Genomic DNA, 27,752 nt, shown 5'->3' on the forward strand with positions numbered 1-27,752 from the left:
AATTAAACTGCAAATCAATTACACAATTCCCCCAATCTCGTTTACCATAGACGTCACATCCCTTTCACACAACAACAACAACTCGTTAGCCTTCTTATTATAGCTCAGTGTAGCTAGCGCACATATCTGGCAGACAGACGGCTGGCTAGTTTGCTCAACTTGTTTAATTAAAGTGATGTCAGTAGCTAGCTACCTAGCTAGTCGTTTGGCTGACAATTTTACATTATGTACAGGTAGTTCACCCCGTAGCTACACCATCCACTAGCGGTTTGCGTTCTGTCAGCCACCGAATTAGACATAATTTTTACATAGTGTATTGCTGCTGTCCACGTTGGATACATTTCGTAATTCCAGAGTGACTTTGACGAGCTGGCTCGGCTAACGCAAAGAGCATCTCGCCTCTACCTCTCTGGCTGTTACAGACTAGTGGCAAGAGAGTTTCCATCGTGACAAACGCAGCTGCTTGTTGTGTGCAAGCTGCTAACATTATTAATTTAGCGGTACGGTAGCGTTGTTGGAGCAAGAAACTAAATAGAGGAACCAGATTTTCTTTGTACTTCCTATTTGCTCCTTGCCAAACTGATCTGTATAATTTTTTTTTCATGAGTAAATAAACAGACTCACCGATTTCATTGACATTTTTATCTCTGCAAGGATGTCTAAACGATTAAGGAATAGTGAGCTATGCGCGGATTGCAGTGTGCCAGGTAAGTCACTTAACGTTACTGATCAAATGTGAGTAGCTAGCTGTGGTTAGCCAAACCATACATAATCCAGGCAGAATACCTGTCAAGTATTAATTTGGCTAATAGATTTAGCTATAACTAGTTACATAGACTGATGTGTTGGTTTATGTAGCTAGCACGTATATGAGCTCAAATTAAGCGTGATATTAGGTTAGATAAACTAGGTACCTAGGACAGTTGAGTTGTTGGCCGCTGTGGCCTTCAGTTTTACAAGCAGTGTCTTCCCCTATGTAGCCAACGTTGTCAAGTACAGTGTTACATGTAGTTACTGCTGGTTCATTGGATGTACAATAATGCACAGAGCCATCTCCTGAGTCCGTGCATGAGTCATGCAAGTCTTTGCATGATGTCATCATGGTGTGGTTATTCCAATGCAATGTTTTATTTTATTTTACAGGCATAATCATTTCAAAGAGGATTTCCTATCAAAGTGTTGCTGTAATGACAATGTATTTGATGTGATTATCAGTTGAAGTTTTAAGTTGTAAGTCGCTCTGGATAAGAGCGTCTGCTAAATGACTTAAATGTAAATGTAAGTGTCACACAGACCATTGTCTCTTTAGTCTGTGTAAATTTGAATATACACCACTTTTTTGATAATCTGCCAAGGTACAGTTGAAGTTGGAAGTTTACATACACTTAGGTTGGAGTCATTAAAACTCGTTTTAGAACCACTCTACAAATGTCTTTGTTAACAAACTATAGTTTTGGCAAGTTTGTTAGGACATCTACCTTGAGCATGACACAATTTTTCCAACTAATGTTTACAGACATATTATTTCACTTATAATTCACTGTGTCACAATTCCAGTGGGTCAGAAGTTTACATACACTAAGTTGACTGTGCCTTTAAACAGCTTGGAAAATTCCAGAAAGGATTCATGGCTTTAGAAGCTTCTGATAGGCTAATTGACATACTTTGAGTCATTTAGGGGTGTACCTGTGGATGTATTTCAAGGCCTACCTTCAAACTCCTTGCCTCTTTGCTTGACATCATGAGAAAATCAAAAGAAATCAGCCAAGACCTCAGAAGAAAAGAAAACGTAGACCTCCACACGTTTGGTTCATCCATGGGAGCAATTTCCAAACGCCTGAAGGTACCACGTTCATCTGTACAAACAATAGTACGCAAGTATAAACACCATGGGGCCACGCAGTCGTCATACCGCTCAGGATGGAGACGCGTTCTGTCTCCTAGAGATGAACATAGTTTGGTGGGAAAAGTGCAAATCAATCCCAAAATGACAGCAAAGGACCTTGTGAAGATGTTGGAGGAAACAGGTACAAAAGTATCTACATCCACAGTAAAACGAGTCCTATGTCGACATAACCTGAAAGGCCGCTCAGCACAGAAGAAGCCACTGCTCCAAAACTGCCATAAAAAAGACAGACTACGGTTTGCAACTGCACATGAGGACAAATATTGTAATTTTTGGGGAAATGTCCTCTGGTGTGATGAAACAAAAATAGAACTGTTTGGCCATAATGACCATCTTTATGTCTGGAGGAAAAAGGGGGAGGCTTGCAAGCTGAAGAACACCATCCCGACTATGAAGCACAGGGGTGGCAGCATCATGTTGTGGGGGTGCTTTGCTGCAGGAGGGACTGGTGCACTTCACAAAATAGATTGCATCATGACGTAGGAAAATTATGTAGATGTATTGAAGCTACATCTCAGAACATCAGTCAGGAAGTTAAAGCTTGGTCGCCAATGGGTCTTCCAAATGGACAATGACCCCAAGCATACTTCCAAAGTTGTGGCAAAATGGCTTAAGGACAACAAAGTCAAGGTATTGTAGTGGCCATCACAAAGCCCTGACCTCAATTCTTTAGAATATGTGTGGGCTGAACTGAAAAAGCGTGTGCGAGCAAGGAGGCCTACATACCTGACTCTGTTACACCAGCTCCGTCAATAGGAATGGGCCAAAATTCACCCAACTTACTGTGGGAAGCTTGTGGAAGGCTACCTGAAACCTTTGACCCAAGGTAAACTATTTAAAGGCAATGTAAACTTCTGACCTACTGGGAATATGATGAAAGAGGTAGCCTAGTGGTTAGAGCGTTGGACTAGTAACCGAAAGCTTGCAAGTTCAAATCCCCGAGCTGACAAGGTACACATCTGTCGTTCTGCCCCTGAATAGGCATTTAACCCACTTCCTAGGCCATCATTGATAATAAGAATTTGTTCTTAAAAAAAAGAAAAAGCTGAAATAAATCATTCTCTCTACTATTATTCTGACATTTCAGTCTTACAATAAAGTGGTGATCCTAACTGACCTAAGACAGGGAATTTTTACTTGGCTTAAATGTCAGGAATTGTAATGAACTGAGTTTAAATGTATTTGGCTAAGGTGTATGTAAACTTCCGACTTCAACTGTAAGTGTATGACATGGCATACACACACAACAAGTGTCTCTTCTATCAAATATCAGAATATACTGTTACAATGTGGTGTAGTTGTGTTCACCATGGCCTTTTTTGCACACCAGTCCATTCATTACGTGGATTCTGTTGCAAAATGTTTTGTGTATTGCAAAATCTGTGCTTCCGTTTTTATTGCCTTTCCAGAATGAGTTTTGACAACTTAAAGGTAGACCCCACAAAAGGATGTTGTCACAAGCAGCACTGCAGTTATTGAGCTGAGTGAGATGCAAGACTTCACTCACACATGTGCTGTTACAGCGTGGTAGCCACAGGACCAACACAGGGTAGAAGTTGAACCTCAACTCTGTTGCGGAAGTTGACACTATGCTGTTTATTTTCTGCATTTACGTCATATCGCTGAGTACCTTTTTTAAGTTGTCAAAACTGATGATGAGTAGAAGATCAGACCAAGTGCGCACTTCTTCCACATCTGAACTGGTTGGGTCCTATAGTTACAATCTCTGCTGTTCATTTTGGGGGAAATGAACCAACTGTCAACCTGAGATTACAAGGCTGTATAACAACCTGCTGTGTTTGTGAGTCCCATAGGGCGGTGCACAATTGGCCCAGCATCGTCAGGGTTTGGCCGATGGATGCCGTCATTGTAAATATGAATTTGTTCTTAACTGGCTTGCCTAGGTAAATAAAGGTGACATTTTTATTTAAAAAATTAAGATCGATGGTGTTGTCACTTCACTCAGAGGCTCTCTTTATCAGTGGTTAGTAAACAAAACAATCCATTACAAATACCATACATTGTTATCTTCTAGAATAATTACAATATCCTAACAATTTAGGGTGCTTTCACACTTGGTCCCTTTCAGATAATTTTTGTGAACTCAGTGCAGTTCTATAAATTTTCTGTGCAGTGTGTGAGCACTCTAAAGGAACTCAGATCCCTCAAGAGGCCACAAAGCAAACTGAACTGAGACCATCTTGAGAGGTGGTCTGAGTTTAGTTTGCTTGAATTTAGTGGTCCGGTTTCCTTTTTTAGGGCAATGTGAACACACCGCTCCCCAATGCAACACTGTTTCTCCTGCCATAACCCCTCACATTGGTTCCTCAAACGAGAGAAGATGTGCAGGTTCGTGGAAAAAAATGTGTGCCATTTTTGGATGCACAGAAATAAAAAAAATATTTGTAGTGTTTTCAGTTCAGATGAATTGTTTTCAATATTTGTTCTCAATATTTGTTCTATCGGCTAAGAGAGCTTCATAAATTGTTTATTGGATTGTGGGGTTTGAATAGTGTGAGGACGACAACGTATTTGGTGAGAATCATAACATTGGGTACAAAATCAATTCTAGCTGAATTCTATTTTAGGGGCAGTAGTCTACATTGGGTGTACAATTTTCAATTACAGCATTATTTAATCTGTAGTTATTCTTCTGATAGGCCTATTTTATTTTGTTACTATCAAAATGTAAATATTATTAGTATCTTCTGATTACAATTATTATGTCATATTTTAACTAAATGCAATATATTAACTTCCAAAATGTAAATAGGTGTCTAGATGTCCGATAACACGTTCTGATGGAATGGCTTGTCCTGCAGTTTGTGAAAACAGAGTGCATTGAGTGAATGTTGTAAAATGATCTTGGTTCCTTTCTGAATGTAGCAATGTGAAGGCAAAGAGGACTGAGACCACAAAATGGGTGAAGTGAACTGGCAGAAGAGTTGAGTCCTCATTCAATGGCATGGGCAGTGTGAATAAAACGATAACTTAGTTATTTATTTATTTTTACTCCAGAGTTCTCTTTTAAAGAGAACTGAGATCTGTTATTTTGGAGGACTATATGTGAAAACACCCTTAGAGCTCATCTGAAATGGGTAGAAAACATGTACCATGCTGTTTCTCTGTGAGAGAGTCTAATGGCTTCAGTGCTGCGTCGTGAGGGGCCGTTTTGGATAATGTTTAGTCCGTTTCGTACTGGAATGATGTTGTCCAATTAGCATAGGAAGAAAAACAGGATGTTGACTGAATTGACTAGTTGCTGAGGATACAGTGAGAATTGTGGCTATTGTATTTGATTTTCTATTAAATGTTCCACGTCTTTATTGTGCCTCTTCCTCCACTGCTGACTTAAGTTATTCTATCAGTACATAGTACACATTAGACTCTCTCACAGAGTTTTAAATCTGTTTAGGCTTAAAGCATGTGCACTTTTTCCTGAAATGTTTCTCAAATAAATAGTGGTAGATGGGGCTTTCTATTGTCATTTTGTCAGTTGTTGTGGTGCCAAGTTAAAAGAAGAATGCTGCTTGGTTAGAATAATATTGAAAAGCCTACTTAGTAAATAGGCCTAGCCTAATTTATTGTGACAATAAGTAGGCCTAGCTGTATGTAATCTCGTCCTCCAGCCGGCTCTCTCTAGCAATTAAACTTGGGAACGATGGTTAAGCTGTAGGGCAATTCTACAGTAACAGAATTATGCTGAGACCGTGTACCTACACTATTCTTCAAGGAAATCTGTTTTTGTAAAATGTTCAGTTGAAATTGTTCAAAGTTGTACGGTTTGTTTAACTTTGCAATCATTGATTTTAGTTTGACACACATTTTAAAGTGACAAATTGGAGTCTAAGTATCATTCTCTTATCGTGGAATTGCCCTGTAGCAGCCTAGAGCCATTCTGAAGTAGGCTAGCCCATACCCAATGTATCTTACCACTCATTGTACTTCATTATATCCATTTCAGCATTTTCCTATATCCCTTTCCCTGTCAGTCCTACTAAAAATGTGTCAATGTCCCTCCCTCCTGACACCAGTTGGCCTGGACCTCCCCTCTGTGGGGCTGTTACCAGTTGTTGTTGGGGTCTGAATATTTTTAGCGGGTACAGACGTGCGTTTTAATTTAGCAGCACTTTACACTTGTTGACGAAAGGGTGGGCTTCTCAGCACCCAGATCTCACTAGGCAGGAAGAGGAAGAGACTCAGAACGGTACACCAGGTGCAGGTCTGCAGCCCCAACACACATTTCAGCTGTCGCCAGAGAGACGTGACAACCCCACTGCCACTCCTCATTTCAGAGTGGCAGTCACCCAGTCGACCAGTTTTGCAATTTGCTTCTCTGAGTTGCAATTTTGTTTGTTAGTTAACCTATATGTTGGTAAGTTTGTCAGTGAAATGTAGTCATTTTAGATGTTATGACACTCCCGTCCAATAGTGAGTAATTGTAAGTTGGTCAGTAACATGAGCTAGCAGCATGCATCTCAATGAAATGCCACATAGTGTTTAAGCTAACACACTGTCGACACCGATACTGTATTTAGACATTCATTGCAGTACTCGCCAGAATTCTTGACTGAAGGTTCTGCATATATCTATTTTGAAGTGAAAGAGCAAGTTACCCAGGGGGCGTGAACATCTACTCAAGTCTCAACCAACTCAAACATTATAAACGGGGGTTTAGAAGAAAACACAGCCTAGGCTACTTAGTTCTGACTCCAGGGCTCAGTTGTTAAAAACAGAGCATTCTCTGACTGGAAATAATGATCAGCAGATCACTTGATCACTTCTCTCCTTGTGCTTATCGGGTCACATGGTGAGGAGAATGCAGGTCAGGGGCATTAAGGCAGTCCTCATGGTACATCTGTTGCCCCCTGCCTTAAGAGCTGGCCTGTTGGTTTCAATTGACAAAGTGGGTCCAGATTAGCCTATGTTTTGGAGTCATTTGCATCACACCTTGAAATTAAACTAGGGAAGAGACTGCTGCTGAAAATACAGAAATCTAACATCCCTTAATACTGCCGTTGTTGTGTTTTGATGAGACTGAAAGTGAGTGATGTCTTGCTCCATGGTTTGTATACAGTCTGTCTCAGTAGGCCTGTCCCTTCCTCTCTCTGGGTGTTTGCTGTTACTTTACCAGCAGCACGGTGTGCAAGTTCAAATAAGTTTCAGTTCTCTCTGCAGTTAGCGGTTCTCTTTGAAGGTCTGCGTGATCTATGATGAATCTCTCATGCTCACCCCCATCATGAGCCTAGAATGAGACTACCATCTCAAGACGTTGCTCGGTGGAGTGCACAATCCTGTAATGTGGACGTTAGCTAGTGAAAGAGGACATGTGTGGTTCAACTTCCACTTTGCGCTCTGCATAACTTCACTACCTAAACGGACAGTATAGCCTGTAGGAGCTATTTGCTATTTCTTATGACTTGCATTGTAATTATGTGACAGCTTTGAAAAAAGAATGTCAATAGAAGTTAGTGCTATCAGAAAAATGTGCCCTGAAGTTGTCTCCATGTTAGCCTCAATAGGGTTTCCTTTATCTACAGGCATGATCCGTTCAGGCAGGATCAGTTCAGGCATATAGATTCCAAGGGTGTATCTGGGCCGGCTGTCTTGTCAGTGTAGCCCAACTGGGATGCCACCAGAATGGAGAGGCTGGGGCCAGAGTGAGTTTGCAGCTGAGTGAGAAGTGAAGTGGCCTGGCTGCCAAAAGCAGCATGCCAGAGATTTGAATAATGAATGTGAGGAGCAATGGAAAAGCCCAGTCATGAGGAAGGTGCCAGTAACCAAGGAAAGCCGTGTAAGTGTTGGCTTGATTGATTTCAAACAGTGACTGCTGATGTAGCCTCTAGATGATATGAAAAGTGGCAGTTGTAATGAGTGATCATTAAGCTGTAGGCTAGGATGAGAATCAGACAAGCACTGTGTCAGTGCATTTTCACCCACAGGTCCTTCTCAGTGTATTCAACTACATGGTATTACAAATGAATGAACAAAAGCCAAATGAGGCTTTGCAATTGAGTTGGTGAAATATTCAGGTGTGTGTGTATAGTGGGGAGAACAAGTATTTGATAACCTGCAAAATAGGCAGTGTTTCCTACTTACAAAGCATCTAGAGGTTTGTCATTTTTATCATAGGTACACTTCAACTGTGAGAGACGGAATCAAAAGCAAAAATCCAGAAGATCACATTGTATGATTTTTAAGTAATTAGCATTTTATTGCATGACATAAGTATTTGATACATCAGAAAAGCAGAACTTAATATTTGGTACAGAAACCTTTGTTTGCAATTACAGAGATCATATGTTTCCTGTAGTTCTTGACCAGGTTTGAACACACAGCAGCAGGGATTTTGGCCCACTCCTCCATACAGACCTTCTCCAGATCCTTCAGGTTTCGGGGCTGTCGCTGGGCAATACGGACTTTCAGCTCCCTCCAAAGATGTTCTATTGGGTTCAGGTCTGGAGACTGGCTAGGCCACTCCAGGACCTTGAGATGCTTCTTATGGAGCCACTCCTTAGTTGCCCTGGCTGTGTGTTTCGGGTCGTTGTCATGCTGGAAGACCCAGCCACGACCCATCCTCAATGCTCTTACTGAGGGAAGGAGGTTGTTGGCCAAGATCTGGCGATACATGGCCCCATCCATCCTCCCCTCAATATGGTGCAGTCATCCTGTCTCCTTTGCAGAAAAGCATCCCCAAAAAATGATGTTTCCACCTCCATGCTTCACGGTTGGGATGGTGTTCTTGGGGTTGTACTCATCCTTCTTCCTCCAAACACGGCAAGTGGAGTTTAGACCAGAAAGCTCTATTTGTTTCATCAGACCACATGACCTTCTCCCATTCCTCCCCTGGATCATCCAGATGGTCATTGGCAAACTTCAGACGGGCCTGGACATGCGCTGGTTTGAGCAGGGGGACCTTGCATGCGCTGCAGGATTTTAATCCACGACAGCGTAGTGTGTTACTAATGGTTTTCTTTGAGACTGTGGTCCCAGCTCTCTTCAGGTCATTGACCAGGTCCTGTCGTGTAGTTCTGGGCTGATCCCTCACCTTCCTCATGATCATTGATGCCCCACGAGGTGAAATCTTGCATGGAGCCCCAGACCGAGGGTGATTGACCGTCGTCTTGAACTTCAGCAATTTTCTAATAATTGCGCCAACAGTTGTTGCCTTCTCACCAAGCTGCTTGTCTATTGTCCTGTAGCCCATCCCAGCCTTGTGCAGGTCTCTGGTCTTGGCCATTGTGGAGAGGTTAGAGTCTGTTTGATTGAGTGTGTGGACAGGTGTCTTTTATACAGGTAATGAGTTCAAACAGGTGCAATTAATACAGATAATGAGTGGAGAACAGGAGGGCTTCTTAAAGAAAAACTAACAGGTCTGTGAGAGCCAGAATTCTTACTGGTTGGTAGCTGATCAAATACTTATGTCATCCAATAAAATACAAATGAATTACTTAAAATCATACAATGTGATTTTCTGGGTTTTTGCTTTAGATTCTGTCTAACAGTTGAAGTGTACCTATGATAAAAATGACAGACCTCTACATGCTTTGTAAGTAGGAAACACTGCCGATTTTGCAGGTTATCAAATATTTGTTTCCCTTCACTGTATGTATGTATGTATGTATGTATGTATGTATGTATGTATGTATGTATGTATGTATGTATGTATGTATGTATGTATGTATGTATGTATGTATGTATGTATGTATGTATGTATGTATGTATGTATGTATGTATGTATGTATGTATGTATGTATGTATGTATGTATGTATGTATGTATGTATGTATGTATTTACTGTAGGTATGTATTTGTTTCCTTTATGCTTAGAGCCTCGTTGGGCTTCTGTGAACAGGGGCGTGTTGATCTGCGACGAGTGCTGTAGTGTTCATCGGAGTCTGGGCAGACACAGCTCCCAAGTGCGTCACCTGACTCACACACCATGGGCTCCTACACAGTTACAGGTAAGATCCCCAACACACACACACCCCTTTACTGTGGTCAAAGCTATCCCCTTTTCTGCTTTTGTGATAGAACAGGCTGTTGGTATGTTTCATTTAATTGATCATTTCTTTGTCTTTTAATCAGATGGTTCAGATGTTATACAACAACAGTGCAAATTCGATATGGGAACACTCTCTACTGGACCCAGCATCTGTGATGAGTGGGAAACGCAAGGCCAACCCTCAGGACAAAGTACAGTGAGTCATGAGTGTTTGATGGCTGCTTAGTGAGCCAGGAGTGTACACTTATTCACAAGTGAAGGAGGGACATTTGGCCCAGTTGCCCTAGTACCCTTTTCACACTACTGAGCTGATACGAACCATGCTAAACTGCATTGACCTGGTTACACATTCCCCAAAGTGCTGGTTTGGGTCAGCACGATAGCGTGACAAGGGTATTGGGAACTTAAGAGTGAGTGTTGCTAGAAATTGAAGTGCTGGATATCCTCCCACGGCTCTTTACTCCATTTCTCTGCTGTTTACCCCTCTTCTTTTTGTCATTCCCATAGCCCAAATAAAACAGAGTTCATAAAGGCCAAATACCAAATGCTGGCTTTTGTCCACCGGATGCCTTGTCGAGATGACGACAGCTTCACTGCCAAGGACTTAAGCAAGGTGAGATCTCGGCCACTCTGTGCTAATGAAGGTTTATTTGGCTTGAATGAGCAATATTTTACTAATAGATGTTGATTTTATTTTCTCTCAGCAACTTCACTCCAGTGTCCGAACTGGTAACCTGGAGACATGTCTGAGGTTACTCTCTCTGGGAGCCCAGGCCAACTTCTTTCACCCAGTAAGACTCTCTGATCACTCATCTCATTTCTCCCCTATCCAAAACATATCCTTAACAGCATTTTAATACTAACGTTTTACTACCAGTATTACTGTTTTGCTCACAGGTACAATAGCAACTTAATAGAACACTGCTTGTGGAAAAAAAACATTCCAAAAAGGAATTATTTTCATAGGTTTAACCTTTTGTGGCGTAGTGTTTATGCCACAAGCAGTGTGAACAGACCCTTACCCTTTCTCACACCCTATCTATGTATTGAAGTCTTCCTTTCTTCCTAGTTTTAATTGTTCACGTATGGGTGGTGTCTTACCTTTCCTTCAGGAAAAAGGGAATACGCCGCTGCATGTGGCTGCCAAGGCAGGCCAGCTGTTTCAGGCCGAGCTGCTGACAGTCTACGGGGCCGACCCCGGCGCCCCCGACACCAGCGCCAAGACTCCCATTGACTATGCAAGGTACTGCAGCATCCAGCCTTTTAAAGGGATAGTTCACCATTCAGAATATTAAACTTATTTTATCCAAGTCATAAATAAAAAAGTGTGGCTTTGCTACCAGGCTGGCTGTTACGGGTAAGAAGAGGCATAACTGGTTTCTCTCGTGTGTTTCTCAGGCAAGCTGGCTACCATGACCTGGCTGATAGGCTGGTGGAGATTCAGTATGAACTTACCGACAGACTGGCTTTCTATCTCTGTGGAAGAAAGCCTGGTAAGTGACGAGAGTCCTTCGCCTTCTCAAGCTAGGCTGCAAGCCTTGTGTGTCCATTTTTCCAAACCTCTGTCAGCTGCAGTTTTTTGCCTGCTAAATCAACACACACTCAATGTTTGTAGCCTAGTTTCGGGGGTTACTCAACATCGCATACTGTAACTCCCATGAGTTCAAATCACAACAATCCATATTATGTCCGTGCTTGCTTTCAGATCATAAAAATGGCCAACACTTCATCGTCCCACAGATGGCCGACAGGTAAGGAAGCATTGTGTAGGTCAATGCATAAATACTATTCTGGTCCCAGACTGTTTGTGCTGTATAGCCAACCCCTATGTTTGTTGTCATGCCAAATGACAACCAGAGGATTTGTCAAAAAAGCTTAAACAGATCTGGGACCAGACTAATGAAATATATCACTTTATGGGGATCATTCTTAGATTAAAAAATATATATATATAATTAAGAAACCATGAGCTGTTTCTTTGACCGTGCAATCCAACTCTTGGGCCTGCCAGGACATGTTCTGTGGCTTTTTGTAACAAGCATGACAGGAAATCGGCCAAAGCAGTTGTTTCATAGTTAAAACAACAAAATCATTGTTATAATAATGCATATCTGAGAAAAATCTGTCATTTCTGGTCTTATTATAGCATAGTTCTGGTATTTGAACTCAAATGAAGCATGTTCTCTTTTTGTATTGCTCTCTTTTGATGGATAAGGAACATGTAAGTATTTGATCATAATGAGGTTTGACCATTTTCCCTCCCATTCTAAATCAGAGGCTAAGCAGATGTATTTTTTTCCATCTATAGCAGTTTAGATTTATCAGAACTGGCAAAGGCTGCCAAGAAGAAACTCCAGTCTGTAAGTGTTCTAGTCATTCAGGTTTGGATTGTAATATCATACAGTACATAATGCATAGAGACTCATATAATGTAACCAAAGCATATCATAGAACTAGTTCTGGTTTGATTTCTCACAAATCACAAATGTAATTTCAGCTCAGTAATCATTTGTTTGAGGAGCTGGCGATGGACGTGTATGACGAGGTGGACAGACGGGAGACGGATGCAGGTAAGACACACTGAGGGACCGACAGTGATGTGGAGTAACATCAGTGCATGTTTCTTAGCATTTAGTCCACCATGTCCAGTTAAACATCTTGATGGTGTTCATTAGGCAACAAACTGAAGAAAACCGACTGAAACTGGGAGGGACTACCTTGACTTATCCAATAAGAAACAAAAAGTTGTTGCAAAAAGTTTTCTGTTTACGTTTCCTAATAAACATGGCCCTGATGCAACACCCCTATGTTCTGCACAGTATGGCTGGCGACACAGAACCACAGCACGCTGGTGACAGACACCACCGTGGTGCCTTTCCTTCCTGTGAACCCAGAGTACTCATCAACACGAAACCAGGCAAGCCTGCTGCATACTGTGGATATAGATACTTTTGTTTCAACTGTATATTCTCCCCTCTGTTTTTCTCCCTCCCTTTAAATATGACCGGTTCTCTCAGTTTCAAATGAAAGTTTATTGTTCGCGTACACCGTTTAGCAGACGTTATAGTGGGTGCAGCAAAATGCTTATATTACCAGGTCCTAACAATGCAGTAAGATGTCAAACAAGTAAGTAAATTAAATAAATAAATCAGGAAATGTCATCAGATGCAATAGGGAAGGATACATTATGTATAATATTTCTTTCTCCAGGGACGGCAAAAACTTGCGAGATTTAATGCACATGAATTTGCAACACTTGTCATCGACATATTAAGTGACGCGAAGCGTCGACAGCTGGGAAACTCTACGATGAGTCCCAAAGGTAGAGTACTGGACAATAATGGATCTACTACCTCTCTCTCACACGCACATGGCTCACACACGCATGCAATCAAAATTGTGTTCTTTCAACGAAATGAGAAAGGTGCCTTTATTTATTTATTTATTTTCTCATTTGCTGCTTTGTGGTTACAGAAAACGTTGAACTTATCCTAAAAAGCGTGAGCATCCGGCGCGGCAGTGAGGGTCTGGACAATGACCAGCCGGACTACGACAGTGTGGCCTCTGACGAGGACACTGATCAGGAGCCACCCTCGGGCAAGGACCGGACCAAGGTAACTAACGCGATGGCGTAGCACGCAAACCAAGTAAAGGATTTCAAGTACAGGACTGTATGTAATACTGAAAATGAGCACCTGCAGTCTGGCTTTTCAATCGCTGACTTTTTCCTCTACAGAGTCTGGACTCGGACCTGTCAGACGGACCTGTCACGGTGCAGGAGTTCCTGGAGGTGAAGCACGCCCTGTCTGCCTCGGAGGCCAAGATCAAGCAGCTGATGAAGGTCAACAGCAACTTAAGTGGCGAACTGCGACTGATGCAGAAAAAGGTACCACCCACTGCAGAGATCCACCAATCAGATCACTAACACCACCGGTCCGTCCGCCTCTTGGCCGATGAGATGGAGGGCTGGACTCGGGGCGGCACTGTGGTTGGTCAGCCGAGCTCTGTTCCCTCCCCCATGCAGTAACCTCCCCACCCTTCTTATGAGGGTCCTAACCAGTAACCACCAGACTGCTGGGGAGGTTCTCCTGCAAGGCAAGACTCTCCCTCTTGCTCCACCGTTTGGGACAGCATGTTTCAGTCCATGTTCAGACAATGGCTTCTATAGCTTGCCATATTATTCTTTTTTTGATTTTTTAACTTGTGTTAAAGAGATTCATTCTTGCGCCACTGCATTGTGGAAAACCATATCCCTCCTCCCCTGGATACAGTGTATGATACAGTAAAACCCATGTTATTTCATATGGTATGACTAACAGGCATGCTCAAGTAATCAGCATGACATCACTCGCACTGTGAGTTTCCATCCCCTCGTCATTCCCACAGTGACTAACATAGTAAGCATAGCATCGGTCATTTTTAATAAGGGTTTTTGTTTTTACACTTTAAAAAAAAAAATTGCTCATCAGAATTGTCCACTTGAAGGTGTGAGATCACACCGGTCTTACTTTTACACGGGTGCAACATTTACCTTGTCAAAAGAAAAGGTCCCATTGTTCCTCTGTTGTAAATATTATTTACAGCCCAGGAGTACAGTCACTTCCAGAGTTCAGCTCCATAGTGGGTGTTAACAGAATGTTTTGTTCTAACCTGGAGTCTTCCCTACCTCTATGACCCCAATAATGTATCATACTAAATCCCACAATCCGGAGTTTGTTTCAGCTCAACAGCAGTCCCACCACTTGATTTGGAATAGACCAAACTATAATTTCCTCCAATCAACAGCCGCCTGTCGACCTAAAAAGCGTAGATGGTGTGACAAATGGCCTTTAAAAGGACCGATTTGAGAAACCATAGAAATATGGGGAATGCCTTTACAAGGTAGTAAGCTGTTTTGAATAGCTGTTTTTGTAGCCACAGCAGCCATACAGGCTCCGGATCGTGGCTTTGAACCACTTTGCCCTGGGTCGTGAATACTATTGTTCTATGGGACAAACCGTACAAGCCAAACTGGTATTCCTCAGTGGTGGACGTGTACAGTATGTGATTTAGCTATGTGGGCTGGCATTGTTTTAACTGATTGGATACTCTGTCTTAGCTGTCAGAGAACTTCCCCCTTGCCCTCTATGAATGAAATGGCACACTTCACCCTGCATTAGATTTCAACCAGACCATAGAGTTGGATAGAGCGCGCACTTGCAAAAGCCTGTTTTGGAATGTGCAGCGTCATTGAGGTCTCACACTGTTTTAAACTAGGCAACTGGGTGGGACTTCCTATGGGTTCAATTGGATCACAGAATTCCATCCAGGTCAGTAGGAGGGATCAGCCAATTAATTTTACTCCTGAGAAAACATTCTAGCACGGCAGGTGGTAGTAAATCACCAAACTTGGGTTTATGCCCGTTCAGACTATATAAACTCCAGCATGGTAGGTGGCGGTATGCATCTCTTCATTTTGTTTATGAACCACTAGTAAACGCATAGAAGTAGAAGAATAAGAAATGTACTACTTTAAAATTGAGAGCCCACTGTAGACAGGTTGGTTGTTTAGCAACAATACCCATGCGTGTGCAACTATGGGGCAAAACAGATGGGGTTGGCTTAGACTGTTGACAACATGTAAACTATATTTAGTCTCCAAATGTTTATTGAAAACATAAATACATTTGCACAATGAGCACTTGTTGTCTCGCAAATACATGGTTACAGTTGTTGGTTAGCTAGCTAGCAACTTCTATCCATATTCACATAGCCATGATATCAGTCAAAACACCTAAAAGCAAGACATGGTATCACTAACCAGATACAAGCTGAAATGAGACACCTACGTTTCCCCACAAGTCATTGTTGCTAGCTATCGGACCATTCAGAATCAACCAGTCAGTGATGCTCCTCGTGCTGTCACGAGCAATAATGGAAAAGTGGGGGTGTGCCCTCTTTCCAACTCTATGAACCAGATAATGCAATTGCACAAGATGGAGAACACTGATGGGGTCATATCTCTTTGACTATCAAGATCTAACAGGGTCTTTGTATTGTCTGGATGCCTCTCTGCCACTGTCTGGGCATCCCTGGCACACAATGTTTGTCCCTGGTACTCATATCTATCAATCATCTCAGACAGAGACGGGAGCTATCTGAACTGTCTGGCTTGCCTGGTGCCCTTTCTGCTTTCTCTTACTTCTTGCTGTGATTTGAGTGGAGTTTTTCGAATGCCTAGCATGGGTAACACCAGGGGGGGACATGATTAACAAGAAGATTAACTATGTTAATTAGCATGATATAAAGACATAAGTAGTAGCAGATAACATTGGACTTAGCTTAGTACAGATTGATGATGATGGTTCCCAACACCGGAAATCAACCATTTAGAAGTAGAGAAATGGGGGCAATCTTAACTTTCACTTAGTCTCCCATTGACATCAATTCATGACAAGTGAAATTCAACTTAAGTGAAAGTTAGGATTTGCCCCGTGGAGAATAAAGCATGCGTTAAAGCTAGAAAAGTTAAACACCTTGCTTGCTGATAAGAAAAGCGCCCTTTTAGTGTATTTGCTGACCCGTCTCTTCCAGCTGCATTCTCTGCAAAGCGAGAACACGTCTCTCAGGCGACAGGGCCCAACCACCCATATCTATCAGGTCCCCATCAGCAGTGGGTCAGAGTACACTGACCCTCCCTCCTCCAGCCCCTCGGCCATGAAGCGCCGGCAGTCAGCGCGGGCCAGCCGGCCCATGTCCATGTCTATTTATGAGACTGGCTCGGGCCTGAAGCCCTACCTCCCCAAGGGGGAGACCCCCTACCCAGAGGAGGGTATCCCCACCCTGCAACCCTTCCTACCACCTCATGTAAGTAAATATCCCGCAGCCAGCCTCCTTTGCCATTCGCTCTCCCATCGCCATCTTCTTGTAGTCTCCTCAACCATTTTTCTGATTCTCTTTTTCTGCAGCCTTTAAAAAAAATGTTTTCTCTTCCGTTTTCATGTCTGCTTTTAATGTATATTTCTGTTTTTCTTTGGTGTACTGTAGTGTTTGCTGGTAGCTGTTATTTGGCATCTTGAACCTGATAGTGATAATCAGCCAATACAATGTCAAGCACACAGGTCACAGGCAGCTAGTCTCAACTCTGTGTCTGCTCTGAATGCCTGCAGTCTCATAGGATTCTTCTCTGGGCTGTTGGTTTCCACAGTGTTTCCTGGGCGGCCGTGTTCCAAGACCTTTTAGAATGCATCCATCTTCTCCCTTCCTTAAAGGGATAGTTCACCAAAATTACATATTGGTTTTCTTACCCTATAAGCAGTCTATGGACAATGTATGGCAGCAATCCATGCTTTGGTTTAGTTTCCCTGGCACTGTTTCCAAATGCTAATGTGTTAGCATTTGTGGCACAAATCCTATTCAAGTCATGGTACCGATATTAACATATCTGTATCATCTGAAATAATCTAAAATTGATTGTGAGGCTCATAGATTTGAACATGGTGCAAAATAAATGCTGATATTGGTACCATAACAAATCAAAACAAAGCATGGATTGCTGTCATACCTTGTCCATAGACCGCTTACAGGGTAAGGAAACCAATGTATCATTTTGTAATTTGGGTGAACTATCCCTTTAAGATAATCACAGATCTATAGGTGCGTAGATATGTGAAAACATTTCCACTCAATTGCTTTCAGAAATCTTAGTGTGTTAGATCTGTGATGGGTGCATTTTAAGGTATTTGAACAGGGCCCTTGAAGTACTCTCTGTTCAAACATTGTCTCAGATAATATGAAAGATGTCAGAATCACACTTGTTATTTTAATTTCAATCTGAAATATTTGGAAGGTTTGTATGTCAATTCAAATAAGCATTAAACATTAACATCCCATAAAAAAAATGCAGTTTTTTGTTTTTGTTTTTATGTCTCCATGACAAACTAACACAGAATTTCCCAAACTAGGCTCGCGACCTCATGTGGTGATTTGGAAATGGGGTCGTGAGAGATACTCACGCTTGGTTGATAGAACTGGGTTTACGTCAGTAACCTCCAGTAGTCGCTAGATGTGGTTGTAATAAACAGAGCGGTTTTTGTTTTCTGCCTACAAATATGGCTCTACCGTTTGAACTGTTTAAGCTACAAAATATTATGACCCTGTCACTGAAAGATAAAACTCATGTCTTGTTTCCCTCTACAATGCCCACAATCTTTATTAAAATAAGTGCATAAGACCAAGCACTAAAACAGAAGGGGGAGAAGAAAGTCATCAATGATGGTGTTCTTTTCTACACAGAAGACTATAAAAAATCATTACCTAATGATCTTCTGAACTACCTTTCTGATGCATTTCAGTCTCTTCAAACCTTCAGCTTGAGATACTGTCAAAAATAGTGTCAGACTGATTTGCAATAGATTGTCATACCCCCAATAATTAAAAAAATTCACATTGGCCGTTGGTTACATCACTTTATTTATATTGAAATGGGGTCGGTGGAAAAAATAAAGTTTGAACCCTTGAACTAACATTCATTTATGGTTCTAAATCCTGGTGTGTATAAATTCATTTTTAAACAAAAGGAATTTGGTGTTTTTGTAATTGGAACTAAACTGTTCTGGTATTTCGAGAGGCATTCCGGGATTGGTACATCTCCACTCACTGGATGATTTTTAGGTACACCCATCTAGTACCAGGTCAAAATCCCTTTGCCTCCAGAACAGACTGAATTATTTGGGGCATTCTACAAGGTGTCTGGAACGTTCCACAGGGATGTTGGTCCATGCTGACGTGATGGCATCATGCAGTTGCTGCAGATTCGACAACGGTACATTCATGCCGTGAACAGCCTGTTCCATCTCATCCTAAAGATGCTCTATTGGGTAGAGGTCTGAGGACTGTGCAGACAGTGCGGACTAAACCGAACTCACTGTTATGTTCCAGGCAATGTTTTTCCACTCCTCAATTGTCTGGTGTTGGTGATCGCTTGCCCACTGGAGCCGCGTTTTCTTGTTTCTAGCTGATAGGTGTGGAACCCGGTGTGGTCGTCTGATGCAATAGCCCATCCGTGACAAGGATCGGCGAGTTGTGCGTTCTAAGATGCAGTTCTGCACACGGCTGTTGTACTGCGCGGTTATTTGTCAGTTTGTGGCCCGCCTGGTTCTTGTCATTCTCCTTTCGATCTCATCAACGAGCTGTTTTCGCCCACAGGACTGCCGCTGACTGGATGTTTTTTATTTGTTGCACCATTCTCTGTAAACCCTAGACACTGTCGTGCATAACAAGCTCAGGAGGACGGCTGTTTATGAGAAACTGGTTCCGGCGCGTCTGGCACCGACGATCATATCACGTTCGGTCGCTTAGGTCACTCGTTTTTGTCATTCTAACAGTCAATTGAATAGTAATTGAAAGCGTTGATGCCTGTCTGCCTGCTTTATATATACTGCTCAAAGAAAATAAAGGGAACACTAAAATAACACATCCTAGATCTGAATGAATGAAATATTCTTATTAAATACTTTTTTCTTTGCATAGTTGAATGTGCTGACAACAAAATCACACAAATTATCAATGGAAATCAAATGTATCAACCTATGGAGGTCTGGATTTGGAGTCACACTCAAAATTAAAGTGGAAAACCACACTACAGGCTGATCCAACTTTGATGTAATTTCCTTAAAACAAGTCAAAATGAGGCTCAGTAGTGTGTGTGTGGCCTCCACGTGCCTGTAGGACCTCCCTACAACACCTGGGCATGCTCCTGATGAGGTGGCGGATGGTCTCCTGAGGGATCTCCTCCCAGACCTGGACTAAAGCACCCGCCAACTCCTGGACAGTCTGTGATGCAATGTGGCGTTGGTGGAAGGAGCGAGACATGATGTCCAGATGTGCTCAATTGGATTCAGGTCTGGGGAACGGGCGGGCCAGTCCATAGCATCGATGCCTTCCTCTTGCAGGAACTGCTGACACACTCCAGCTACATGAGGTCTAGCATTGTCTTGCAATAGGAGGAACCCAGGGCCAACCGCACCAGCATATGGTCTCACAAGGGGTCTGAGGATCTCATCTCGGTACCTAATGGCAGTCAGGCTACCTCTGGCCCCCCAAAGAAATGCCACCCCACACCATGACTGACCCACCCACACCATGACTGACCCACCGTCAAACCATGCTGGAGGATGTTGCAGGCAGCAGAACGTTCTACACGGCGTCTCCAGACTCTGTCACGTATGTCACATGTGCTCAGTGTGAACCTGCTTTCATCTGTGAAGAGCACAGGGCGCCAGTGGCGAATTTGCCGATCTTGGTGTTCTCTGGCAAATGCCAAACGTCCTGCACGGTGTTGGGCTGTAAGCACAACCCCCATCTGTGGACGTCGGGCCCTCATACCACCCTCATGGAGTCTGTTTCTGACCGTTTGAGCACACATGCACATTTGTGGCCTGCTGGAGGTCATTTTGCAGGGCTCTGGCAGTGCTCCTCCTTGCACAAACGGGGAGGTAGCGGTCCTTCTGCTGGGTTGTTGCCCTCCTACGGCCTCCTCCACGTTTCCTGATGTACTGGCCTGCCTCCCGGTAGCGCCTCCATGCTCTGGACACTACGCTGACAGACACAGCAAACCTTCTTGCCACAGCTCGCATTAATGTGCCATCCTGAATGAGCTGCACTACCTGGGCCACTTGTGGGTTGTAGACTCCGTCTCATGCTACCACTAGTGTGAAAGCACCGCCAGCATTCAAAAGTGACCAAAACATCAGCCAGGAAGCTTAGGAACTGAGAAGTGGTCTGTGGTCACCACCTGCAGAACCACTCCTTTATTGGGGGTGTCTTGCTAATTGCCTATAATTTCCAACTGTTGTCTATTCCATTTACACAACAGCATGTGAAATTTATTGTCAATCAGTTTTGCTTCCTAAGTGGACAGTTTGATTTCACAGAAGTGTGATTGACTTAGTTACATTGTGGTGTTGAAGTGTTCCCTTTATTTGTTTGAGCAGTGTAGCAAGCCACAGCCACGTGACTCACTGTCTGTAGGAGTAAATTTTCGTGTCCTACTCTATCAGAACTCAAAATATAAGTTTGCTTTCCTCCATTGTTTGTGAACAATGTAATTATAAATCTACCCCTCAAAGCCAGTTCCACTGCTTTTTTCCATTCACCCCTTGTAATCAGGGACTGATTTAGACCTAGGACACCTGGTGGGTGCAATTTGAATGTTTAGGTAGAACAGAAAACCAGCAGTACTCCAGACTTCGTAGGATAAGATTTGAATACCCCTGCTGTAGCCTGTAGCTGCAGAACATGGTTAAAACTATACCTTTTACCTCATGGATGGTCTTTCCTTCTGTCTATGGATTTTATAATGGTTGCATTTATCTAGCCCCACCACTCAGGTGTTTACAAAAACAAGTGGTGGAGTGACTGCCTTGTTATTTTTCGGATCCCGGAATGCCCCTTTCAATATTGCTATGAAACAATCTTGTACTATGCCGTATCAAAGGTAGAATATGTTCATTGTCTAGATGTTTAAAATGTTCTAGGTATGGGATGAGGTCCAGTATTCCCAGATCCAACATGACAATGATTGTAATGCAGTTATTCAAGTCACATTTCTTGTCATGCAGTCTCGTTTATCATCACATTTTATGGTTTTCTTCATTCTTACTTTGATTTTGGTTTCTTAAAGATTGTTTTTATTAAAAATGTATTTTAGTACTCCCAAACACTGTTACTTGCATGAAGTCTGTTCATGGGAGCACTAACAATTCATATTTTAATTTTATTTAAATTTTTACATATAATTTGAACCCCTTTCTAGATGGGAAGGGGTGCTTTTGTGACTTCTTCATCCCTCCCCTCCTTCCCATCCACCCTGTCCTGGTCACGGGACGAAAGTGCTCAAAGGGTTAAGTACCTCCTCACTTGGTCCATGCCTCTTGACACAGCAAATCCATTGGGAGCCCTTGTCCTCTCTCCCTCCTTTTGTCTTTAATATGCTGCTTCCTCCCTACCTGTCCTGTTGCATGAGCCAAGCCACCACCCCATGGGCTGCCTTTGTTTCACCACTCATACATATCTCTAGCACCACCACCACCCATATATGTCTCCAGGGACGTCACCAGGACCTGGCTTTCAGGGTCCTGGTGACGTCTACGATGCCCGCCACCGCAGAAGTCAGAGCATTCTTACTTCTTGTGCTTCACAGAGCTTGTGTGAAGTATCTCTACCACCACCACCACCACCACACTACATGACCAAAAGTATGTGGACACTCATTCCAAAATCATGGGCATTAATATGGAGTTGGTCCTACATTTGCTGCTATACAACCTCCACTCTTCTGTGAAGGCTTTCCACTAGATGTTGGAACATTGCTGTGGGGACTTGCTTCCATTCAGCCACGAGCATTAGTGAGGTCGGGAACTGATGTTGGGCGATTAGGTCTTTCTTGCAGTCAGCATTCCAATTCATCCCAAAGGTGGTTGATGGGGTAGAGGTCAGGGTTCTATGCAGGCCAGTCAAGTTCTTCCACACCGATCTCGACAAACCATTTCTATATGAACCTCGCTTTGTGCACGTTGGAACAGGAAAGGGCCTTCTCCAAACTGTTGCAACAAAGTTGGAAGCACAGAATCGTCTAGAATGTCATTGTATGCTGTAGCTTTAAGATTTCCCTAAACTGGAACTAGCCTGAACCATGAAAAATATCCCCAGACCATTATTCCATTATTCCTCCTCCACTTTACAGTTGGCACTATGCATTAGGCAAGTAGCGTTCTCCTGGCATCCGCTAAACCCAGATTCGTCCGTCGGACTGCCAGATGGTGAAGCGTGATTCATCACGGAACGTGTTTCCACTGCTCCAGAGTCCAATGGCGTCAGGCTTTACACCATTCCAGCCAACGCTTGGCGTTGTGCATGGTGATCTTAGGCTTGTGTGTGGCTGCTCGGCCATGAAAACCCATTTAGTGAAGCTCCCAACAAACAGCTGACGTTGCTTCAAGAGGCAGTTAGGAACTCTGTAGTGAGTGTTGCAACTGAAGACGGATGGTTTTTACGAGCTTCAGGACTCTGCATTCCCATTCTGTTAGCTTGTGTGGCCTTCCACTTTCCGTCTGAGCCGTTGTTGCTTCTAGACATTTCCACTTCACAATAACAGCCCACACAGTTGACCAGGACAGCTCTCACAAGGCAGAATTTGACGAACTGATTTGTTGGAAATGTAGCATCCTATGACTGTACCACGTTGAAGTCACTGAGCTCTTCAGTAAGGCCATTGTACTGCCAATTTTTTGTCTATGGAGATAATGTGGCTGTGTGCTCGATTTTTAATGTACCTGTCAGCAACCGGTGTGGTTGAAATATCAGAAATCACTAATTTGAAGATGTGTCCACATACTTTTGTGTGTGTGTGTATATATCTATATATATATATATCTCCACCACAACCACCCATACATCTCCACCATCACTGTCCTCATCATGCCTGTTACAATCAGCTAGAGGGTTTTCAATGAAGCAGCACTATGCGCCAAGATCACACACCCATCTCAATGCAAAGGTTTGCCTACCCTCCGTGAGACCAGTTGCCAGTTGAAGTCAGCCTATTGAGAATTTTCCCAAATTCCTCATTCCTAATGCAAATTCCTTCCATATTCCAAGCTATTATTTTGCAATACTTTTAAACTTGATGACCTCTTTTCTCCCTCTAACCAGCACATGGCCGTTGCCCAGTAAACGTCATCCAGCATGCCCTCCCTCGCCTCTAGTAACATCTAAACTCACCGGTTATCCAGGAGTCTGTTCCGCACCAAGAGGTGGGACCTGTTCAGAAGCAAACAGCCCTTAGCCCCTACCCCCTAGACACTTGTGGAGATCTGGTGAAGGTTTAAGCAATATGTTAACAATTCTATCTAACCTATCAGTGGGCAAGGGGAAGCTCTCCGATCTCCACAAGTGCATAAGGGCTAGGGGTTATTTCTGGACAGGGCCTATGACTGACCAATGTGCAAAACTTCAAACCCAGTGGTAAAGAAATTGACAAAACACTTGTACAAGCTAACCCCACTTTCAGCAGTTTGCTGTATTGTGTTTGTGTGGGCTATGGCATCTCGCCCTGCAGACAGGAAGAGGATGTTTTTTGAGCGGGTCTATTGGGCTAGGCTGGAAAGGGTATGTAACTATTGTATGTGGCCTGTGTCCCCCTTTGGGTGTTTGTCTCTGCTCTTTTCTTTGAAACTCACTGCTTCTACAGTTTCTCTTCTCTGCTGAAAGAGCGAGGACAGTGCAGGGTCAGTGCTGTGCGCCCAAGCTTCCAATCTGATACTAGAGTAAAGCTATTATCCACCAGTCTTGTGACGCAGCACACAATGCTTACAGGCTGGAAGGAGCACGTAGTATAGAGTATTGAGCACAGCTGACTTTAAATGGTCAGATACATTTGTCAACCAGTACCTCCATCAGCATTGGCTCAGTCGATGACGCAGTGCTCCCCCCCCCCCCTAGACTTGTGCAGCTTTTAAGCTTTTGACCCAAATTAATCAGAACCTTGATTCCATGTCATGAAAGTTATGACTCTGAATAAAAGTCTTGGATCGGAGCTCTGGAAAAGAATGGATCATGGTTCTGATGTAATTTATTGGAGGTTGTTTGTCTGATAGATATCCAGTCATTCCCTGACTTCATCTGTCTTGGAGTGTGCATTTTAAAAAGGGTGCAGCCAGCACGGCAGTGTTTGAAGCTTTTCCTGGACTACATTTGGCCCTTCATTCCCTTCCATGGTTTAGGCTATTACTTTGTTAGTTTTAATATTGTCTACGGGTTTCTGTCTTTTACTAGCAGGTTTTCATTGACATTGGACAAGCCTAGCATCCAAATTTGGCATGCTACCAATCAACCAACCATTCCGTTTGTCCAGTGTGGTTTCTATTACAGTAGCCTATCGACATTGAATTTGCAAATGTTACCAATTTGGATAGGTTTCATATTGAGGGCAAAAAAACTAAAACAGTTTTGAACCCCGGATAACCTCTTTTTACTAACCCTGGCAATGAAATTCAAAAGGCTTCTCTGTTTTGCTTTCGATGTTGACTTGTTTTATGCATTGTCGTCTTTGTGTTTCTTTCCCATGGTTTTAGTTCATTCAATTTGTCACTGCCATACATACTATACTGTAAGTTGTTAGTGAAACTGTTTCAGAAAATCTCTGTCAAAGTTTCGATTTACGTTTAGGCCTAGGTATGATGTAATGGTTTGCTATACCACTAGAAACTATTTTGTATGATGCATTGGCATTTCTTGCTTGCATTTTCATTGGTATTTGTCTCAGTGACAATTTGTTTTACTCTCCTTTCTCTCCCTCTCATGTTAGGCCTCCAAGATGGAGAAACAGAGCAGCATGTCCGACGGTGACTATGACAACACAACCAATGACTCTGAGTTGGAGGACTCAGGGTAGGAACACTCACACTTCTGTGTGCACGGACAGAGAATTCACTGATACAAGCCACACAAAGCAAAGGCACACTGTCAGATTTGAAATCGTCCCTTCAAAGTTGCCACTGCTTCCAGTGTTACACATCAGGTGGTGAAAGTTAGGTCTGGATGTAAGGGTGCAGAGATTGTAGTAACATCCTTAATTTCCCTGTCTCTCCCCCCCCCGCAGTGTGGGCAGGAGGGGGAGGCTTAGGAGCAGTGGCTGGCTTGGGGAGGGCAGCTCCATCCCTGAACTGGATGATCTTGAAGCCGAGCCAGACTCTGCGCTCCCCAGCACCGAGGATGTCATTCGCAAGACGGAGCAGATCACCAAGAACATCCAGGATCTGCTCCGCGCTGCACAGGAGAACAAGCACGACAGGTGAGGAAGAAGTGGCAGGTCATGAGCTCAACACCGAAAAAACAAATTAAATATAACTCCTATGTTGTAACTATCTCTATTGAGATAAAACTAGGCTTATTCTGTCTAACAGAATTCATCACAGCTTCACCAATTCTCTATTGTGTATTCATCAAAGTACCTCCACTTCCTAGATTATTGAGTCCCCCCACTGTCACTGATTTATTTACTGGAGCTCTGCATTTTGTGTGTTCTTCTCAGTTCATTGTTTTTATTATTCCCTCTATGATTCCACCTCTGTCTTTTTCTGTGTTCTCCCACCCCGTGTCCTCTCTCGCGTGTCATTATTTCGAGGGTGTTGTGGTCCTCTGGTCTCTCCCCCTCTATTCCTGTAAGCAGACCTTGTGAGGGTGTCCGCCGGCTCAGGCACAGTCTAGGCTGTTTCAGCAGCCTGGTGCCCTGGGCCGAGAAGGCCCCCTCTCCCCTGCAGCCCCTCAACCTGCGCTCCCTCGATCCTGCCGCCTGGTACTTTACTGGCCTCTGCCCCTGCTTCTCAGGCACAGTGTCTCATCTCCCTCTCCCTCACACCTTCTCTTACACACCTTCCCTCGCTCTTACACACCTTCTCTGTCTTGCCTACCCCTGCTCGGTTGCCCAATTCTGATGACTGATTCCCTCCTTTTGCTATGTGTGGCCTGCTAGGCGTTAGTGTGTAAGGCTGATCCTAAAGAACTCACTCACCTACTCTCTTCATTTCTTCCATTGCAAACATCAGTACAAACACCACTACCTCAAAACTAAACTTTTGATATTCAAGGTACCAATGATTTGTTTAGTTTGTATTCCGTCGAATATTTAGTAGTCATCTAAATTAGATAAGAGGGCTAATCAACTTTATACGATTATATCTATATGTGTTTATGTTAGGGAATGGTGTAATATCCAAATGAGCAATTATATATTTTATTTTCTTGTTTTGTCATAGCTGATAGTTCATCACACATAATCAGCTCTAATCCCTCATTCCTGTCTATTACCCATGATTTATAGCCTGGGTACCAATCTGTTTCTGCTCTCTTGCCAACTCCTCAGTGCAGAAACTGATTGGCACCCAGGCTACGGTAATTATGGCAGCTGCAGTTTGACCGTGTCAGAATGCAATATTTGGAATAGCATAATAGATTAGCCAAGCACAAAGAATGGACTGCAGTTTGCTTTTCAGCATGTAGCTCTGAGTGTTGATTGTGTTTTGCCTCTTCACCTAGACTAAAAACTCAGATCTGTCTTGTTTTGGGATTGCAAAAATTTTAATATAAGTTTATTTTTTTCTCCATTAAATAATGATGACATTAAAAGTCTGTCTTCTTAACCTCTCTCCTCCTAATGCTTTCCTCTTAAAGCTTTATACCCTGCTCCGAAAGAATACATGTGGCTGTGACGGAAATGGCTGCCCTCTTTCCCAAGGTAAGCTCACTGAACGGTCCATGGTACCATCACACACACGCAAAGGCCTTTCAACCCTTTTTTCCCCTCACCTTGTATTTTATGTTTATCAATTTGAATTGCATCCTCTAAGAAATGTGGTATAGAAATAAAGTTTGATTGTGTGTTGTGTTGTAACCTCATCTCACCTTTCAGAGACCACGTTCGGAGACAGTGCGAGGTCCCCTGCGCCTGTTGACGTCCAGCGCCTTCCGGCTCCAGGGAGAGTGTCAGAAGGCAGTGCCCTCAGAGGGAGGTCCAGGGCCTGACATGCAGCTGGTCACCCAGCAGGTTATCCAGTGTGCCTATGACATCGCCAAGGCGGCCAAACAGCTTGTCACCATTACCACCAAGGAGAACAGCAACTGACCATTATAACCACTGCCGCCCGTCGCAGCCCTTTTAGATATCTGAAGGCCCGAAATGTCTCCACGTGTTGTTCATCCTTTAACTTTGTTGTAAAAAATCTATATATAAAAAAAACATTTATTTCTGTTTTTAATGTGTATGTGATATTTGCATGTCATTTTTTATTTAAAGACAAATGTA

The 27,752-nt window shown here is 43.1% G+C and overlaps 1 protein-coding gene across 9 annotated transcripts; it reads left to right on the forward strand.

The window, feature by feature from the left end:
- The first annotated feature begins 62 nt into the window (after positions 1-62).
- Positions 63-27,700, forward strand: git2a (G protein-coupled receptor kinase interacting ArfGAP 2a). Of its 9 annotated transcripts, XM_046347899.1 has the most exons (22): positions 63-707; positions 9,736-9,869; positions 9,994-10,106; positions 10,418-10,523; positions 10,615-10,701; positions 11,023-11,153; positions 11,309-11,403; positions 11,616-11,661; positions 12,126-12,131; positions 12,219-12,270; positions 12,408-12,480; positions 12,730-12,827; positions 13,121-13,232; positions 13,385-13,524; positions 13,647-13,796; positions 16,484-16,756; positions 21,705-21,791; positions 25,257-25,339; positions 25,551-25,742; positions 26,121-26,246; positions 27,122-27,185; positions 27,360-27,700. In XM_046347899.1, exons 1-22 carry the CDS (start codon positions 656-658, stop codon positions 27,570-27,572), a joined length of 2,433 nt encoding a protein of 810 aa, XP_046203855.1. In that variant the 5' UTR covers positions 63-655; the 3' UTR covers positions 27,573-27,700. The 9 variants fall into 9 exon arrangements, with proteins under 9 accessions (XP_046203855.1, XP_046203859.1, XP_046203857.1 ...); XM_046347903.1 differs by lacking the exon at positions 26,121-26,246; XM_046347901.1 differs by lacking the exon at positions 21,705-21,791.
- Positions 27,701-27,752: the final 52 nt, after the last annotated feature.

Source organism: Oncorhynchus gorbuscha, linkage group LG04 (assembly GCF_021184085.1).
Source record: "Oncorhynchus gorbuscha isolate QuinsamMale2020 ecotype Even-year linkage group LG04, OgorEven_v1.0, whole genome shotgun sequence".
Lineage (NCBI taxonomy): Eukaryota > Metazoa > Chordata > Actinopteri > Salmoniformes > Salmonidae > Oncorhynchus > Oncorhynchus gorbuscha.